Source organism: Pleurodeles waltl, chromosome 3_1 (assembly GCF_031143425.1).
Source record: "Pleurodeles waltl isolate 20211129_DDA chromosome 3_1, aPleWal1.hap1.20221129, whole genome shotgun sequence".
NCBI lineage: Eukaryota > Metazoa > Chordata > Amphibia > Caudata > Salamandridae > Pleurodeles > Pleurodeles waltl.
Window position 1 is genome coordinate 1,343,529,963 of NC_090440.1, and position 19,895 is coordinate 1,343,549,857.

The 19,895-nt window shown below is 47.0% G+C and overlaps 1 protein-coding gene across 30 annotated transcripts in view; it reads left to right on the plus strand.

Annotated features, from left to right (window-relative positions):
- The window catches only part of PHLDB1 (pleckstrin homology like domain family B member 1), a 397,027-nt gene that overhangs the window by 136,526 nt on the left and 240,606 nt on the right, over positions 1 to 19,895 (plus strand). For all 30 annotated transcript variants that reach the window (XM_069224755.1, XM_069224758.1, XM_069224757.1 and 27 more), the window contains 2 exons: positions 2,077 to 2,202; positions 7,399 to 8,873. In XM_069224755.1, the coding sequence (XP_069080856.1) occupies positions 2,077 to 2,202; positions 7,399 to 8,873 (1,601 nt within the window). The remainder of the gene's footprint in view (positions 1 to 2,076; positions 2,203 to 7,398; positions 8,874 to 19,895) is intronic.

Sequence of the window (19,895 nt, forward strand, 5' to 3'; positions counted from 1 at the left end):
GGCAAAAAAAGATGAACTGGATTGTGACCCAGAGTAATTAGCAGTGGCTGAGGTGAATTCAGCCATCACTTTATTGCAATGGGGTAATCCGTTGAAGCATAACTCTCAACCTGTTGAGCCTCCATGGAGGGTGTAATCACGTGTGTGAATGAGGTCGTTCTATTGCTTTGAGACTCAGAGGAGGGAGAAGTCTAGTGTTCATTGGCAGACGATTACAAAGCTGGTGATACCCTCTAAATGAGGGTGAGTTTGAAGTTTGCAGGGGGTCGACCAATACTCTAAACAGCCACAACGGCAGCAAGCATTTACAATGCAATGGGACTCATGTTTGCTCGAGTTAAAGCTATTAGCGTTGTAAACTCCTAACCTGACTTTTCTTGCAAGGAAACAGAAGTTCGCTCGCAGTGAAAGGTATCGGCAAAAGTGCAAGTATCCATGTGACCAGCAAAAGTGCAATTATCCATGTAACGGGGTCGATGTCATGCAAAGCGCTCGACTACTGCCCAGCAAGATCGCGCTTCCTACTAATTAAAGAGGAAAAAGTAGTCCAGAAATCATACGGAAAACATGGTGCCTCGTATGTTTTCACTAATTGGCTGGTGTGCTCGATGCGGCTAAACACCAGAAAAGGAATGACGTGTGCATGTCTTTCACTAATGAAATTAAGCGAATTTTAAAAGGCAAGCCCACAAACCAACCAAATGGATGGGTTTGACATGGGCCTGGTTAAAAGCCCACAGAGAGATTACACCAGGGACAGAGCGCTTTGTGCTAGACACTAAAATGGACTTCTCAACAGCCTGTTACCACCAAGCATTAGGAGAAGAACCAGAAGTTACATATCGGTTTCTCCCAGACATGACTGATAACCTTATAGCGCCTTTTGAACAGACACTGACCAGACATGTAACCGGCTCTTACATTGCCCCCTGGCTTTTGAAAGCACTAGCCTGTCAGGGGGCTTTCTGCACTGTGCTGGTATTTCATAGGCAGTGATCTGATTCGAGCCCTACGCTACCGGGCTTTCAGAGCCACTGGGAATCTACCTTTTCGAAGTAGCACGCGCCTTATAAATGTATTTACTCATGTATAGGCCGTAGCTCGGTTCGACTCTCTCCGGTGTAGGAGTGAAATGTGTGCATCTCATGCCCTGTGTGCAGCCTTCCTGGTTAAACCCCTGCGCGCTGTGATTGGTTAAAGACCTACGTGTCGTAGTCCTCGCCCCTCAGCGATCTCACGTAGCGCACGTGCCCAGGTGTGAAAATCACACTTCTGCTACACGCGGAACAAAACCGTCATAGGTACAAACCGCGGCACGCGCTGGGTGTGAGAACAATATTTAATAACAGAGGAACAGACGCGCGCGCCAGAGGCCATGGCGTGGGTCTCTGGTGGGAGTCGAGCGCCGAACTTGTGCGCATTGACGCAGTTTGTACTTTGGTGTGCACGAGAGGGATAGGAATGGCTGCCCCTGTATTCACTGTGTGATACGAGTCAGTGGGAGAAAGGTGGGTGCACCCGTAGTCGCTCTCAGTACGGCAGCCGGCCTAGGAGATGCAGGCTGCTAGCCTATCTGTGAGGACACGACTTGTACCCTAGGTTCCGTGTATCTGTGCGGTACAGTGCATGGGTACAACAGGCAGGCGGAGCCGCATCTCACATACGTGGTATTCAACCCGGAAGGATAGGCCTTGTTCTGCTGTGTTCCAGGCACAATCATTGTGGTGAACCGTGTGTAGCCAGCGCTGTGCAGGGTAATGTATGGAAGCAGCTATGACAAATGTTTGTGGGGCCAAGAGTGTAGAGGGTATGACGTGAGAATAGCGGTATGGCGGGCTGTACGTGAGGACCCAGTATAACAATTAACAGTCTGTGTGACTCTGGTCAACTTGGCCAATTTGTTATGATGCCCATGGACTCTGTTTGTTGGTAGCTGCTACAGACGTGTATATTCTGGGTTGTAGAGCCAGGAGGATTTGTTATAGACTCGCGAGCAGAGGGCAGCATATGACAAAAACTACTAGGGCAATGTTATTCTTTAATATGTGAACTCTGACCCGGAACCTTTCTCCGCAGGGTGCATGATTTGCCTGGGACAGTCAACCTTCCTGAGATTTAACCACCCTGCTGAGGCCCAGTGGATGCGCAGCATGATCCCTGCAGGCGGGAGGAGCCCGGCCGCACCCTATGGACACAGCGCAGGTAATTATGGCCCTCTGCGCATGCGCACGACGACTCCTAACCTTTGGGCATTTAGTCAAGTTACTGGGTTGTGTTTGGGGTAGTCAGATATGTCACATCGTAAGAAATTCCAATCTTCCCCTTGTTCAGTATACAAAGCTCCACATAAATTTGACTCTCAATTGTCTAAAAGTGTTATGAATAACAAAACAGTAATTAACGAATTTTGGCTGTAGAGAGAGTAGCATCTGATGGTAGGGCTTAGGTGAGTTTTAGAAATTGGGTGGAAAATATCTAAGATCTTGAAAATTTCAAATACAGTCCAGTTTTCACAACAAAGGACTGGCTGTTTTTCTAAATTAACCCCCGTATATTCATGGGATTGTTTTTAATTTCCATTATATCATCGGTGTGATCAACCACGCTTTTCACTAAGGGCTTACAATGAGATTGAATTTTCCCATCTCCTCGTTCAGGTATGTCCATCGTATTCTCAGATCACCATGATTCTTGCCAGATTTGTTGGAAAACCACAGAGTATGTAAACAAGTCACATTTATGTTCAGTATGTGGAAATGCATCTAACATGAATGGCTTGATAATCTGATTTAGATATAGCTCCCCTGGGCATAGGTTCGGCACCCTTGTTCTGGTAAATTTATTTTTGCAGACATACACTTTGGATGACAACCAGCAAGGGTTCTGCAGCTTGAGGGTGGTCCAGCCCAATTTCCTACTGGAAGGTCCTGTGACAGATCAACGTTTGTCCGTTTACCACAATGAGTCGGACTGACATCCTATTCACTGTCTAGACATACACATCAGTTAAATTTACTGAAGTCCAAGGTCACTGTGATTAGCTATGGGGGATCTTACCCGGATGCCCCTACAGACCTACTCCGAGGTGTGACATTACACACCAGCACTTCACAAGCCCAAATTCCTCTACAGATATTTAAGATTTTTTTGTAGATATTCTTGTTTTTCTGGATTTTGTTTCTAGTTTTTCCACTCCCACAGAGTATGGAGCGCGGGGTGACCTACATAAACTATTGACTTGAGGCTGTAATAACGGAGCAGACAGAACCCTTAATTGTGTTCCTGTATAGTGGATTTCAGAATCAATAGTTCAGAAGAGCTAGATAAGAGGAAAATGAGATTAGTCTTTAAGTCCCTTCACCCCTGCCCAAGCTGTTCACCAAATCCAGTTTGGGGTACCGGCTCTGTTCCTCTGTTTAGTCCTCAGTCTGACAGGCTCAGGTAACCAACTACTCCTTTATGGTCTGCACCCCTGCATTTACTGATGAGAAATTGTTTCATCTTGTATTGTCACTGCATCACCATCTCTGCCTGAATAGCCACCATATAAGCTTAAAACTTCTATACTTCCATTTTGTCCACCAGACCAGTTTCCTGAATGGTCATTATCGGTCTTACGAATTAGTCTGTTGGTGTGTCCCTCATTACCATTCCAGTGTTGCCTACCATTCAGCAACATCTATTTTCTGATTTGCATATTCCAATTTCCCCACCTTCTGTTTGGTACTACAGAGCTCAGTCCTTCTGAGGTTATGGTTCACTTTCCACACCTGAGGCACACCTACCTTTGGATGTGCTCGTCAGCAGTCTGTTGACTTTCCTCTACTCTGTGAGTTCCAGCATGGGGTGTATTTGGTGGACATATATATATATATATTTTTACTTTACCATTCCGACATAGCCAATGGCCATTTTAGGACATTAATGTAAAAATAAAGCACACACGAGCATGCAAATGAAAAGCAAGTAGGCCAGAAAAAAAATGCATTTTTTTAAATGGGACCGGTAATTGGTGGGGGATCTCCTTAGAGTAACGGATGAGCAGAGGTTGGGGGGGGTGGGGGGGCAGGGGAGGAGTGTGTTTGGGTAGGTACAGCCAGTGCATGTGTATGTGACAACGAGAGAGGCATTTTACTTTTATGGTGTTCACTTCTGTAAAATGTCATGGGTTGATATCTACACTGGTGGACTGCTGTGCCAGTCAGTGCCTTAAGCCAACTGGGCCGAAATAGCCAATGGCTGAAAAGGGCTGCCCAAAAACCTCTTTCTGCACATGTATATGTGTATGTTGTGTGATGACAGTACCTCTTGTTAGACAGTGGTTAAAGCTGTCTGTAGGCGCCACCCAAAAAGGAAACGGGTGCGGAACAATTGAAATGCTGATAAAGACTGGAAAATATCACAGAATTAGAAAAGGAGTGAATCTCATCCAACAGCATTCTTATTAGATGAGAAGCATATATTGCAAGACTCTGGTTTGTACTGTCTCTCACGTCTACATTTTTCTTGGGACTTTGTTGTTTCGCTTCATTTAATATAACATGTCTAATGCCTTTAGGGTTTCAACCTTAAGCCTTGATTTTTGTCACTACGCACGTGACACACCTTTCACTGCGAGATCCCTGCATTATTTTTGTCTGTAGCACCTATGCAAGGTCCTTTTGCTGGTTACTTGCATAGATGGTCCATGCCAGTCCAATTGATTGTCTGTACTTCTATGCTCCATATAGAAATGGTACAGTACCTGCGTCAATCTTTGAGTGTACTTGCATGTTAGACCGCCATAGCTACAAACAGCTTGTATAGTTAACTGCTGTCCCTGCACAATCGACTCCTACACCGGCTTTAAAGGCCTGCACAGTTGGCCCTATACATGCATCATTGGTCATTGCGTCAGCATGATTCTTGCTATCATTGCTCCCCTCCCTGCACTACTGGTTTCAGTACCTGCCGGCTGCTTCCATATTGGCTGTCTTGCAGGTCTACTGACTGCTTTGGTAACCGGTGTGCCTGTACTAATGGCCGGCTCAAGGCGTCTGACCTAAAGGCTGGTCCATGGTGGTACACGCTGCTTACAGTAATCCACGCGATGTGATCGGAGGTCTACACATTACATGGTCCCGAGGGGATCACCCACTACTTTAGGAGCCGCTTAAGTGCCTATGCCTGCATTATCTGACTGCCCCTCTCCTCTCACTCGCACAATGTTGCACTCAAAATGTAAGTTTTTTTTTTTTTTCTTTTGAAAGTGGACCAGTCCAGTAAAACAGCAGTTCTGAAACACTCGTATTAAGAAAGCTGGCATGTTGTGTAGGTAGCGTGCATTTCTGAAAGCAACTACTAAATGGTTGCAGCTCGCAGATGAAAGAAACGTCTCGAGCAAATCTCACAGGTGTGCAGATGAGTTGCAGCACATAGCATACCTGTATCAAATGCAAATAAGTGATATAAATATCCCATATATATATATATCAGATAAAACGTACTGCGTATCTTGGGTGCACACACCCCGTCTCAGCCAACAGATAAGCTCTGTACTGATGTGTTTTACTCCATACAATCAACCAGATTCTCCTAGCAGGAAAATAGGGCGTAACAGGTACAGAGAACTCTTCTCACTGCTACACCTGTGCTGCGGTAATGGGTACTGAAAAGTAACGCCAGCAGGGACGTGCTATAAGAAGGTGTAAAGCTGATGATGCTGCCTCATCCGACGAGGGACTTAAGGTGAATAGTAAATTGTTTCATTTACTGGAATTTCCAACTACAAAGAAAGATAGAGTTAGGTAAAAGATATACCTAAAATTTAAGAATATATTTTGAATTTTGTTAACGCTTAAAATACTTCTGTTACGAATAAGGTTTCCTTTTCACTCTTTTTTTAAGAAATCTGTTTGATCTCAAATTCCAGAAATAGATAGTGAAATACTCCAACTTCAAATCTTTCCCCCATCTTCTTTTAAAAACTTAATTAAGGATGTAACCGGGTAGATGCTGCTTATAAGGTCAGGAACCTTTGTGAGGTGAGAACTCCCTTCTTTCTCCTTAGACAATGAAAAGCCATTATCAATGACATTAAGTTGAAATTAAAGTATTCCATAGGCTTGTTAACTTGGAACACAGTTTAAATATGGATGACAACCAGCTATGCTTGATTTTTAGTTCCAAAGGGCGTTACTTTTATTAGGTCTCGCCTGCCGACAGAGCTTGCGCTGTTGCTGCGAGGGGTATTGCTTGCAGTAAAGGTCTCGAAGCCTGCCCATTATTTACCATCCGTGGGCTTTGTCACTCTTCTTTGCTGCCTCCTAATTGGCCATTGCGTGCCTGGTGTCAATTCCTTTTCTTTCTGTGAAGCATGAACCAAGCACAAATTGCTTCCTCTTGATTAGTGTCTGTCCGCTGCTCTTGCTGTGATTGATTAAGGTAAAATTTATTTTTCCCCTCTCATCCACCCCTTCTACCTGTTGCTTTTACCCCTCCCCTCTACCCTTTCTCTGTGTCCTCCCTCCACTCTCGATTGTCATTACTGCCTGCACCCCTAGCTCCTTTCCCAGTCCTTGCTTGGCCCTCCTACCCGAAAGAAAATGCATTGACGTGGTGCCAGAGCTGGCTGTGTCATAGCGCGTTTTTTTTCTAACTTTACTTTTAGTCATGCTGCACAGCCATGCTGCTACTGTATGTGGCTAAAAGACATTGACAACACCAACAACCTTCACATAGGCAAGACCGGTTGGTCTGTTTGCCTCTTTAAGCTGTAGTACTCAATTTCTGAGGCTCACACTGTGTAAGTGTAGGTTGTTTTCTAAAATCTAGGATTGCAAGACACAACAGGTCTTGTTGTCCAGACGATGCATACTGCCGTAAATGGTTAGTTTTTTTTCTGAGTAACAGAGCGTGGTGGGGAATGACTTAGTAGGTTATGCAGGCTGTTTTGAACTTGCCTCTGTGGTGAATAAAGCACCAGTAGATTCAGAGGTATTATTTGGCCGGAATGCTCTGAGCTCCTCTGCACGTTGCTGCATGTTGCGCAGTTCCCTCTGTTTTTCCAGTAAAGGCTCAGTGAAGGCAAAGTCAATAAAGGTCACCCTCACATAAAGCCTCATTGAGAAGACCAGCTGTCCGAGGTGGTAGAGTCTACTCTTCTTTAAATCCTGTTGTATGCTTGTCTCATCGCTGCAGAGCGCCTCCGAAAAGAGTGGGATCTCTCCCTCTTGAGAGTAAAGCTATTTCTTACACCGTGATATCCTGTCTCATGTGGGCAGAACTCTTTCTGACACATAGCTGAGCCCATTTCTCCTGAGGCCAGTGATTCTTTTAATGCAATTTTTTTTTTTTTTTAATCTTCTGAGGCATGAACTCATTCTAACTCCGATGTTTTGTTTTATTGTTCCCTTCCAGGGACCCAGAGTCTGGTGAATGGCAATCACCAGGGCTCCATCCATGACGTGTCCAGGGTGTCCCCCTCCGAGAGGCCACAGGCTGTCCATAGCTCCCTGGTCAGCTCCATCGAGAAGGACTTGCAGGATATCATGGATTCGCTGGTGATTGAAGAACCAGTCTCATCTAGTGGGAAGAAGGCGACTGCCTCCGTGGCCCAGGCACCGCTTGTCCCCATGGTGAATGGAGGTGGGCGCTACCTCCTGTCGCCACCAGTCAGTCCTGGTGCTATGTCTGTGGGTTCCAGCTATGACAATGCCTCGCCTCCATTTTCCCCTCTCTCCTCCCCCTCGGCTGCCAGCAGTGGAAGTGGGGGCAGCCACTCCTCGGGTGGCCACGAGCGTGGGCCACCAATGCCCCCGATGGTGCCTGTCCGATCTTCGAGTTACAGCCATGTCCTACAGCCAAAGGTGCTCCCTCCGAGTGGGGGGCAGCGGGTCCCTGAGAGCCCACGAACCCAGAGGCGGGTGGTACAAGAAAGCCCTCCTAGTCCCACCTTGGGTAGACGAGCCCTTTACTCGGATAGCACCATCCACTCTGCCTTCACTGAAACCCGCAAACCTTCTGAAAGCGGGAGACCAGCCTTCCAGAGTCCACCGGTGCCCACTGTCTCTATCACATCCAATGAAATCGGACGGAGCCCAGCACCTGGTGTGCCAGGTAGCCCCAGGATGGGTCCAAAAGTCCACTCTCAGTCGTCTTCAAGGTCAAACATAGGATCACTGCAGGACAGGCCACCTAGCCCTTTGAGGGAACCCCGAGAGATGGCTCTGGAGAGGCAGGCCACCTCCAGCCCATCCCGCCAGATGTTTAACTCAGCCCGAGGGCTTCAGTCCTTGGACACAGCAGGATTCACGCATGGCAGCCATGGTGGCCGCTCCTTGCAGCCCTTGGAGAGCCCGCGTGTGGTTCGGAGGCACCCGGAGAGCATGCGAGAGCTGCCTCCCCTCAGCCCATCCGTGGCACGACGAGCTGCGCCAACAGTGACTCTCACCCCCGTGCCCAGCTCCCCGCACGTAAGGAGCCACCAGGAAAGCTCTGCGCAGCATGTCAAGGTGATCCGGGATGTCCCCGAGAGCCCACGGCTGAGACGCAGAGCTGGCAGCGGGACTGCCGGGCTCTCGGACGAAGGCCCCTTCAGCGGGAGACCCGGGCGGGACAGGAGCCCCTCGCCTACCTTCCACAGCAGCGACCCACCCACCCAAAGGCGACCGAGCTTTGGCACCACTCTGACCCCGGCCTACAGCCTGTCCTCGCTGCCCTCCCCAAAGCAAAGCCCCCGTACGCAGAGGAAAATGTCTGGGGACGTGGCGGTGCCCCCCATGAGGCAGCGTAAGAACAGCATCTCGGAAATCAGCGACAATGAGGACGACTTGCTGGAGTACCACCGCCGGCAGCGGGAGGAGCGGCTGCGGGAGCAGGAGATGGAGCGCCTGGTGAGTGCCGGGAGGGCTGGGTGGTCAGGAGGCGGCGGTGGAAGGGGCGCATGGGCAAGGGCAGGTATGCTGAAGGACTGCCCAAGGGTGGGAGCCGGAGAACAGGGTACGGGGGCGCGCAGCAGCACCCAGGTGTGTGCAGGAATCCGTAGAGGGTGACGGCCAGGAGTGTAGGAGAGAGAGGGCGAGTATGAGGTGGTGGGGCCTCCACGTGCGACGAGGGCCGGCACATGGGGGGGGAAGAGTGGAGACTACCTATTTGTAGGTGGGGGCTGGTGAGACCGAGGGGGACACGGACTTACACGGGAACTGAGCGCCAGCTACTAGCTAGTAGTCTGAAGGTATTACACAGTCTGTTCTTGTATGTAGGCTAGAGTTTACAATGGCAAGGTGAGCATGGGAGGGCTCCTCCTTTTTTTCTGGCCTCAACTGGGAAGGATGGGTCAGAGTTCTGTTACAGCAATACACGTGGGACATCACATAGAGGACGTGAATTGGTATGGGGAGTTATGGTTATTATCTTACTATGATATTACCGTAATATGAGGTGTTCCCGGAACTAAAGGTAATTAATTCTCCATGACCCATATGTCAGTGCTTCAAATGGACAGGTACTGTCTGGCAGTGAGTACCTGCACGTCTTTAATTTGGAAGGAACTTTACCTGCACTTCTCAGCACTGCTGCAGTACATTCAATGGGAGAGTACTGCCACTTCTCAGGACCAAGCAGGTACTCTAGCTAGTCAGTACATGCACTTCTAAATTTCCATTTAAAGGACTGCCAAATGTGATGTCTGTTTCAGGCCCTCGACCCACTCAGAACTGAAGTGTCTCCTTGGCGTAGAGTTTAAAAGATTCCGCTTTATTTAGCGCTGCCCAAGGGTGTCAGGTGAAGACATAGGGAATCGCAAATCCTTCTTGTTGGGTAGAAAGTTCATCATACAAGATAGTTTTCTGATTTGGCAATGTTTATTAAGCATTGAGAAACATGGTGATTTCCAAAGAAACAACAGGATTATTTTACAATTGCAACATTGTAATGTACTTTATTTGTAAAAAAGTGTTTATGATGCAGTCTTTACTCCCTGAATAAAAGACAAACTGAATATTGTAGATAAAAGTAAAAATATATTGTCGGCAGGCTGTGCAGTTTTAAAATGTTTCACCAAATCCACCCCTTAGTAATAGTTTCACCGGAAAAAGTAGAGGGAGTGAGGCTGAAATATTTCTAAAATTCTAAAGTTTCTTTGTGTGTGCCCTACCAGCTGGGACAAGAGGTCCTGTGCTTTTTTGTTACATATGAGAACTGGTTAGCAACCAAGTAGTTGCACAATTAAAGCGTGCTCTGGATATTACATTCTTTTAATCTTTTCTAGGGCTTTTTGGCCTCTCACTGAGCTACAGATTTTGCTGTTGTGCAAAGACTAAAATTGAAAGGTATCAGAATGCAGGAGCCTTCGGGTTTCTGCTGCATGTGGAATATTAGAGGTATTTTATTAATTTGCATATAGTGCCAGAAAAGCGACTCGGTTTTCTTACCGTTATTTTCTGAAAAAAAGTGAGAAGTAGAGGCTTTCGTTATCAATATATACACCAAGAAGGTCAGATCCAAGCCACATTTTCGGGAAATCCTCATGACACACTTTTTTTACTACATGGATATAAATGTAATTAATTTACATAAGCAGTGACTACATAACAAAAAAAAAAAACTTGAGTCCAGTGCATTTGGACCTTGTTTGGACAGCCCTGATGAACCCAGAACCTGCAGCTTTGCGTCTGGAATGAAATCTCCCTGAGAGGGATGGCATGATGGCTGCGTGCTGTGCGCCTTGCAGTACGTGTTTTCTCCTGTTTCGTGTGACATTCCATAGCATTTAACTTAATTGAAGTACATTCAAAAAGGGACTGCTGTTTTCTGGAACCGGCAAAAGGAACTTTTTTTCTTTCCTCGTTTATTTAATGGCGACCCCCGGGACGTGGTGTTGGGGTTTGAGCTCTCTGCTTAGCATCACAAACCCATTCTATTAACCAGGATAAACTTAATGGCCGCTTTCTGACTTGACAGTGGTAGCGGGTGAAACACAGTAAGAGATGTGCATGGAGGCCTCCTTGAACATATTTTGAAAGACATGTTGTAGGAAGTTGGCTCTGTATGCACTATTTCAAAGTAAGGAATAGTATGCACAGAGTCCAAGGGTTCCCCTTAGAGGTAAAATAGTGGCAAAAAGAGATAATACTAATGCTCTATTTTGTGGTAGTGTGGTCGAGCAGTAGGCTTATCAAAGGAGTAGTGTTAAGCATTTGTTGTACATACACACAGGCAATAAATGAGGAACATACACTCCGAGACAAATCCAGGCCAATAGGTTTTGTTATAGAAAAATATCTTTTCTTAGTTTATTTTAAGAACCACAGGTTTAAATTCTACATGTAATATCTCATTTGAAAGGTATTGCAGGTAAGTACTTTTGGAACTTTGAATAATTACAGTAGCATATATACTTTTCACATAAAACACAAATAGCTGTTTTAAAAGTGGACACAGTGCAATTTTCACAGTTCCTGGGGGAGGTAAGTTATTGTTAGTTTTAGCAGGTAAGTAAATCACTTACAAGTCTCAGGTTTGGGTCCAAGGTAGCCCACCGTTGGGGGTTCAGAGCAACCCCAAAGTTACCACACCAGCAGCTCAGGGCCGGTCAGGTGCAGAGGTCAAAGAGGTGCCCAAAACACATAGGCTTCAATGGAGAGAAGGGGGTGCCCTGGTTCCAGTCTGCCAGCAGGTAAGTACCCGCGTCTTCGGAGGGCAGACCAGGGGGGTTTTGTAGGGCACCGGGGGGGACACAAGTCAGCACAAAAAGTACACCCTCAGCAGCGCGGGGGCGGCCGGGTGCAGTGTGCAAACACGCGTCAGGTTTTCAATGGTTTTCAATGAGAGACCAAGGGATCTCTTCAGCGGTGCAGGCAGGCAAGGGGGGGGGGCTCCTCGGGGTAGCCACCACCTGGGCAAGGGAGAGGGCCTCCCGGGGGTCACTCCTGCACAGAAGTTCCGTTCCTTCAGGTGCTGGGGGCTGTGGGTGCAGGGTCTTTTCCAGCCGTCGGGACTTTAGGTTCAGGCAGTCGCGGTCAGGGGGAGCCTCGGGATTCCCTCTGCAGGCGTCGCTGTGGGGGCTCAGGGGGGACAACTTTGGTTACTCACGGTCTCAGAGTCACCGGAGGGTCCTCCCTGAGGTGTTGGTTCTCCACCAGTCGGGGTCGCCGGGTGCAGTGTTGCAAGTCTCACGCTTCTTGCGGGGAGTTGCAGGGGTCTTTAAATCTGCTCCTTTGAAACAAAGTTGCAGTCTTTTGGAGCAGTGCCGCTGTCCTCGGGAGTTTCTAGTCTTTCTTGAAGCAGGGCAGTCCTCTGAGGATTCAGAGGTCGCTGGTCCTTGGGAAAGCGTCGCTGGAGCAGGTTTCTTTGGAAGGCAGGAGACAGGCCGGTAGGTCTGGGGCCAAAGCAGTTGGTGTCTTCTTCTCTTCCTCTGCAGGGGTCTTTCAGCTCAGCAGTCCTCTTCTTCTTGTAAGTTGCAGGAATCTAAATCTTTAGGTTCAGGGGAGCCCTTAAATACTAAATTTAAGGGCGTGTTTAGGTCTGGGGGTTAGTAGCCAATGGCTACTAGCCCTGAGGGTGGGTACACCCTCTTTGTGCCTCCTCCCAGAGGGAGGGGGTCACATCCCTAATCCTATTGGGGAATCCTCCATCTGCAAGATGGAGGATTTCTAAAAGTTAGAGTCACTTCAGCTCAGGACACCTTAGGGGCTGTCCTGACTGGTCAGTGACTCCTCCTTGTTATTCTCATTATTTCCTCCGGCCTTGCCGCCAAAAGTGGGGGCCGTGGCCGGAGGGGGCGGGCAACTCCACTAGCTGGAGTGTCCTGCGGTGCTGGAACAAAGGGGTGAGCCTTTGAGGCTCACCGCCAGGTGTTACAGCTCCTGCCTGGGGGAGGTGTTAGCATCTCCACCCAGTGCAGGCTTTGTTACTGGCCTCAGAGTGACAAAGGCACTCTCCCCATGGGGCCAGCAACATGTCTCGGTTGTGGCAGGCTGCTGGAACCAGTCAGCCTACACAGATAGTCGGTTAAGGGGTGTATTTCACAATAAAATGTACACTGGCATCAGTGTGCATTTATTGTGCTGAGAAGTTTGATACCAAACTTCCCAGTTTTCAGTGTAGCCATTATGGTGCTGTGGAGTCCGTGTTTGACAGACTCCCAGACCATATATTCTTATGGCTACCCTGCACTTACAATGTCTAAGGTTTGGCTTAGGCACTGTAGGGGCACAGTGCTCATGCACTGGTGCCCTCACCTATGGTATAGTGGACCCTGCCTTAGGGCTGTAAGGCCTACTAGAGGGGTGACTTATCTATACTGCATAGGCAGTGTGAGGTTGGCATGGCACCCTAAGGGGGGTGCCATGTCGACTTACTCGTTTTGTTCTCACCAGCACACACAAGCTGGCAAGCAGTGTGTCTGTGCTGAGTGAGGGGTCCCCAGGGTGGCATAAGATATGCTGCAGCCCTTAGAGACCTTCCCTGGCATCAGGGCCCTTGGTACCAGGGGTACCAGTTACAAGGGACTTACCTGGATGCCAGGGTGTGCCAATTGTGGAATCAAAAGTACAGGTTAGGGAAAGAACACTGGTGCTGGGCCCTGGTTAGCCGGCCTCAGCACACTTTCAATTCAAAACATAGCATCAGCAAAGGCAAAAAGTCAGGGGGTAACCATACCAAAGAGGCATTTCCTTACACACGTTTAAACCAAAGTTGAATGAAGGCGAGTTTTGGGTAGAGCGGAAGTGTACATCTAGGTTTCGAGGTTGGGTACCCCAGTCGGTGCTTCCAAAATTCTCTTTTCCTAACGTGACCATTGTAACTCTACCTCTGACCACAAACTTACAGTTGTTTAATGTGGGTGTAGTCGAGGAATTCCACTTAGTTTCCAGGGAGTTATGCAACTCCCTGGGCTCAATGTAGAGTCTGCCACAAGTTTGACTTGTAAATAGAAAATTGTGTTCCCTTTTTTCTGGTCCCTTTGTGTGGCTGACGGATCATTCCTTTTATTGCGTCTGGATTCCTTACTCCGTTATCTTTCACAACTTCTTAAAAGCACTAGGGATTGTGAATGCTAAGGCAATGCACAGTGTTGCCTGGTGAATTACTGTGAAAGCTGTAAACGCTGCAAGAAAGCTCCTTTTAACTTGCTGCAAAGTGGTGGGAGGAAGAACGTTTTCAATCTAACCGGCTGTCATGGTTTCACTTATAATGTGCGGAAAATTCACAATCGTATAACTGTCAGTTTGCACAGGGGCTCGACCTTACAGCTTCCTATAATTGGGCTTTTTTCTTCTCTCTTGTCCAAAATTTAACAAAACCGTAATAACTGTCATTTACCAAGATATCAGCAAAAAAGCTGATTAAGTTGTACTAATCTACCACCAGATCACTCGCTCCCTTTACCTACTGCTTTCAGTCCCGTTTTATGTATACTCTTGCTGATTGGTGTATGCTGAGATCTGGGTGTCCAATCACTGGGTAAAGGATACCGCCATGTGTGTCTTGTAAATGTGTTTCCTAGTGCCATAGCTGTTTTTTTAATGAATTATTACATCAATTTGCAGTATCCGTCTTCTATTTCCTAGTCTTATACTTACTTACCAATATGTTGTTCAATATAATTTTTTTCTTGGTATTGCTTTTCATTTATAAGGGAAATTCATACAGTATTTAGAGCTTTGGAAATATTTCTAAAGTAGGTGGTGAGTGCGTTTAAAGGACAAGTATGTGGAAATGCAGTTGATTTGAGTTCTTTCACTTAGAATGTTAGTTAACAGTTTGTTCTTTAGTACATCAAAGATTCTGTTCTGCATTTTAAGATGATGATGAAGGCAGTTGATATTGTCGCACATTAGTTCTCCAGATGAGTGGGGGCTATTTTTTATGAGAGTAAGTAAGCTTATGTCCTGCTACATGCCCATTCCTGGTCCCCGCTTTGAACGGGAGTATTAATGTTTCGCAGTAAGTGATATATTGGCTTAAATACTATGGAGATGTTTTTTTTAATACGAAAAATGCTTTGCGCGCTCCTAGCACTTTGATCATGTATCTTAAGGGGGTTGACGGCAGCGGACATCCATTTCCGTTAAACATTTGCATGATAATTTAGTGACAAGTGCTCTCCCATAGCCTCTTCACAATACAAAGTGCCCAATGAGCGGCTTGCAGAAACTTGAATGCACCACCATAATAGCAGTCCACAATTTGTTGGTATTGACCCTAAAGGATATCTACAGCCAGTTAATCATGCCAAGGTGTGGCTCTGTCAGATGAGGATGGACAGGCTGACCAGTGATGAAAGGCTACAGAGGGCCTAGATGCTGGTGGTTTAACAAACACTTGGTTCATTGAAGCCACTGAAGTCACCATTTTGTTTTCAAAACTCCTATTCTGTGAGTGGCCACGTAGACCTTGTTGTAGAACAAACCATTTGTGTTGAATTTTAAAGGCCATTTTATTGCGTGTGGTTGTGCTGATAACGTTATGTATGTTGAATCCACATCACCGTCTAAGACACTTTCTGTCTCACTGAGTGGTGGCTCTGCGTAATACATAAAAGGCAGTAGTTCACTTTAAGGCCTGTTTCCAGCATGGTGGTTCCCCAAACTGAGAGATCTCAACCTGCGCGCAATGTATGGCATTTGGCTAAGAGACAATTACAATTCTGCTGCGTCTGCCTCTGATTTGGGGAACGTGGTTGCTTTTTGGTACTGTCCATTGACACCAGTAGACTGGCCCCTCTGATAACATTGATTTGTAACAGGAAAGCCCGGGGTTGGAAATTTGTGTGCTGGGGACCTGGAAGGAGGTGGTAACGCTGTAATGTTGTGTCTTCAGTACTTGGTCACTAGTATTTGTGTTGTACACAGCCCGCATTCGGTATCGCCTTGTGACGCTGCTGAGTACAATGCAGTTAAAAAAAAAAAAAAAAAAAAAAAAAATTGTGCGTAAACAGATTGTGTTGTATTAGATCCCCAAAGTAGCATTTTTTAATCTCGGGGCCCGAGAGGGTACTACACTGCCGCCCGGGGCGAATTGGTTCAGTGCACACAACGCTCTCTGGAGGAACTGACGCAGAGTGCAGAATATTTGTCGCACGAGCATGGCCATCAGTTCCCAGCTGTCATCACAATTTGTTGTGTCACCCGAGGAAGGGAGCCTCTTTGGGACGGGGATGAGTGTGCCAGATTTCACTTTCGAGAATGGTCAGAAATACTTTGAGTATGTTTGCATGTGTTTTGGGGAGGTGGTTGAGAAATATTTCTGGTCTCTGGCAACATTTTACACTTGCACAAGAATATGGTAAATTTGGTGATTGTGTACCAGTTTTCACGAAGTTGACAAATGTGTACCAATTTTCACGAAGTTGACAAAGTACCTGCAGTTAACCCTACTGCACAGGTGCGGTGCTTGATACCAAAATAATGTGTTTTCGTCTGTCTTTCCGTGCCTGCTATACCCCTACTGCTTTGCCTTTTAGAGCGAGGACTCCTTTTGAGGAGCCTATATGTGTGTGAATTTGGGCTGTATTATCACTGCCTTGTCTTTGTGTGTTGCATTTTCTATCTGTCTGCCTTAGTGGGGTCAGGGAGATTTTGCACTCATGCTTTCTCGGATTTGTTCTGGATTATGCCCGTGTGCTGACTCGGTAGTGTATTGTCACGCGCAGGGTTAGTGCATGTGTGTGTGTGTGTGTGTGTGTGTATATATACGTATACATGTACCTACTCCGGATGCGTATTGTGCGCACTGGATGTAACACACAAAGGCGCACCCTGGATATGTGTGTGTGTTCACGGCCTCACTCCCAGCTCAGTGTGCGTGCATGTTTCACTGTGTCCTTGCCCCCTCAGTGCCCGTGGCTTGCTTCTCTGTCTCACCACTTAATTGTAGCTGTGTGTCTGTGGGCGGGTTGTGGTCCGAGACACACACTATATTTAGGGTTCGCATCCAGATTACAGACTCAGCAGACAATTGGAGGGGGAAGGGGGTATGCAGGGTCTGCCCGACATTCAGCTCTGCGTCAATTGTAAGGTCTGCGTGGGACTGTTAATGTGTTCTGTCTGTCTGTGCATGAAGGCCTGTTTTTGAGGGATCGTGCCCGCAGGTGTTGGCCTGTGTGTGTATGTCTGTGAGGTTATGTATAATGCGTTTTTTACGGCTGTTAGTTTGTGAGGGTGTGTGCTTGTGGACAGTGTTAAGAATGTGGGTGCGATTGTGAGATACACGTGTTTTTTGAGGTGGCTGTGACGCTGCATTCAGAACTAAGGGTGTGTGTTTATAAACCCGAGTACTATGCTTTTCCTCAGATCTGGCGAAGACACCACTGTGCAGAGTCCAGGGGTGTGATGCTTGGGACCGGAAGCTGGGCCTCTGCCTCCTCAGCTCTCCAAGGTAGTTTAAACCCACAGTCCAGGCCTAGCTCGAAGCAGGGTCCGTGAGGTTTAAGACTAGATGCATTTTAGTTATAGATTTGCCACATAATCCATGACATGCTGCATAATCTGCAGATTAAACGAAGTTTTTCTACCTAGGTCAGACGGATCAAAAGTTATTAAAACATGGCAACATTTATTGCCACTCAGTTTAAAGCCCTTGGCAAAGGTTGATTCATCATTTTTCAGTTGCAGGTTGTATTTGGTTGGCAATCTGGTACCAAACAGGCCAAATCTTAGCCCATACTGTGTTACAATGTGCACATAATACAGAATAATGAAGGATTAGAATCATAAAATGTGCTGCATTACGCCTCATATTTTCCTATGCATAATTTAATCAACCCAATCACATAACTTGGTCCTTCCTTGCCACATAATTACCGTGGTCCTTACCTAGGCCTGTGTCTAACTCTTCAAAGTACTGAAGTGAGACTCCAATTTAAATCCGCGGTCCTTGGCCCTTTTGCAGTCATCCCCTGCCAGTCAGTTCAAGTGCATCTTTACAGCTTAATATATTCACCCAGTCCCCAGAATAGATCTGCTCTTCAGAAAACGTATTACAGGGACTCGGGCCTGATGCAGGTAAATGCGTCAGCGCTTTAATTTCAACTGAAGCGTTTTGTATTCCTCTCCAGAGAGGCTCTTGCCCAGAGAAGCAACAGGGAGTGTGAAATAGGGATGGGATGTTCCTGTTGTATCTCTGTGGGCTGAAGTCATCTTCTGTCTTACATTCAGCTTTCATACAAAGAAGTTTGAAGTCCTCATACGGTGATGTTAATCCCGGTAGTGATCACAAACATTAACTTTCAGTAAGATAAATAATAAATACAGAGGAGCCCTGTTACCTGAGGTCACTACGTTTACATGCAGGGCCAGGAGGCGTCGTCCATGCCTGCAGCTACTGCCCCCTAAAATCTAACAATTGTTGCCTCCAGACAGGGTCTAGTGTTTAGGGTCAAGGCTATGGCTAGGCAGTCACTAATGTCCCTTGCTAAAACATTTTTTTTTATTTTTTAAATGCACCATCTACGCATCCCAGCTCGCACATCACCCCCAATGAGAATAACACTGACAAGACCATCAATCAAACTCCTTGGGTTAGGGGTCGAAAGACCCCCGGCCGTATTTATTTCCACGTATAATCAGACAGATTTCAATCATTTATATTGCACAGTAATCCACACTTTTACATCTTTGCTTAAGAAAGCAGAGTCCCTTCCTCTTGAACCCCATGTCCATTAACATTGAACATAGATGGGTGCCTGCTAATGGGCGGTTACCACCAACCAACTTCCCATACCATATTTTCCTGTGCAAGGGCGTCCGTTTGCCTGCTAGGATACCTACCTCAGGCAGCCCCTACACCCAAATTCTTGCCCCCAAGGGCTTGTGCTAGCTTGCACCCACTGCACCTGCGTGGGTGCTTGCCAGATAAGGACCACGTGTCAGCTACCACCCCAAACCCCTGCAACCTCCTCTGACTTTCTGCCACCACCCCTTGGAGGGTCCGGTGATGCAGCTGTTATTTTGGACTAAAAGGATGCCATATATAGGCCTGCACTGTCCAACTAATCATGACCTCACCTGCCACAAGCCAGCATAGTTCACCTACTATCTGTACAATAATAATCCGTGGGCGCCTTAACCCCTCAGGTAACAAATTGTCCAAAGCAGTTCTCAGATTAGCCAAGTGCAAATCTTCTTGACCACAGAACGTTAACCAATATCTAGCTTCCTTGGCCCTGGCTGCATAGCCATCTGCAGAATAAAAAACCTTTGCCCATCTCACATATGAGTGGCCCAACACCAGCACTTCTGTAATCACCTCCGCTTCCATGTCACAGGAGGTGTCGAGGTATCCAGCTGCTGTCCCAAATCGTCATGCTGCCTACCTGTTTCAACAGGAGAAATGGAAGAAAGGGGGGTGGGAGAAAGGCATTAGAGACCAGTGGCTACAACAAGTTCAATCTCACATAGCACCTGTAACAGTCAGGTCTCCACCTGCTGATCCTTTGCACTGCTGACCCGGCTAGCACCATCTTTGCTGTAGCAGTGGCAGCCCCAATTTGAAATGAATGCGAACCGTACTCCATGGGATCCAAACCTACTGCCCTCAGGCACTGTCCAACACCCTACAGATTTGAAACCTAGTGAGTGGTGTGTCATCTGCATCTACCAATAGGGGACCCACTGACCTCCGAGTATGGTGGGTCAAAAAAGTCTCCAAATTCCCCCAGAGGGCAGCATTCATTACCTGGAGTTCTATGCAGCTAAATGTGTTTTGCCCTCCCATCTCTTCGGTTTTTGACCGGGAAATTGTTATTACTAGGGAGCCATGTGGCCAGTGAATTTGTGCGTACTATAAACCCTCGTCACAGGCCTCTTGTTTTTGGCCACTAGCTCATCTATCCTCAGTGATCCATAAAATGCTAGGGCAAATGCCACCGTGAAGAGATGGACCTCATCCAGTGACCTGCAAATGTTCCCATG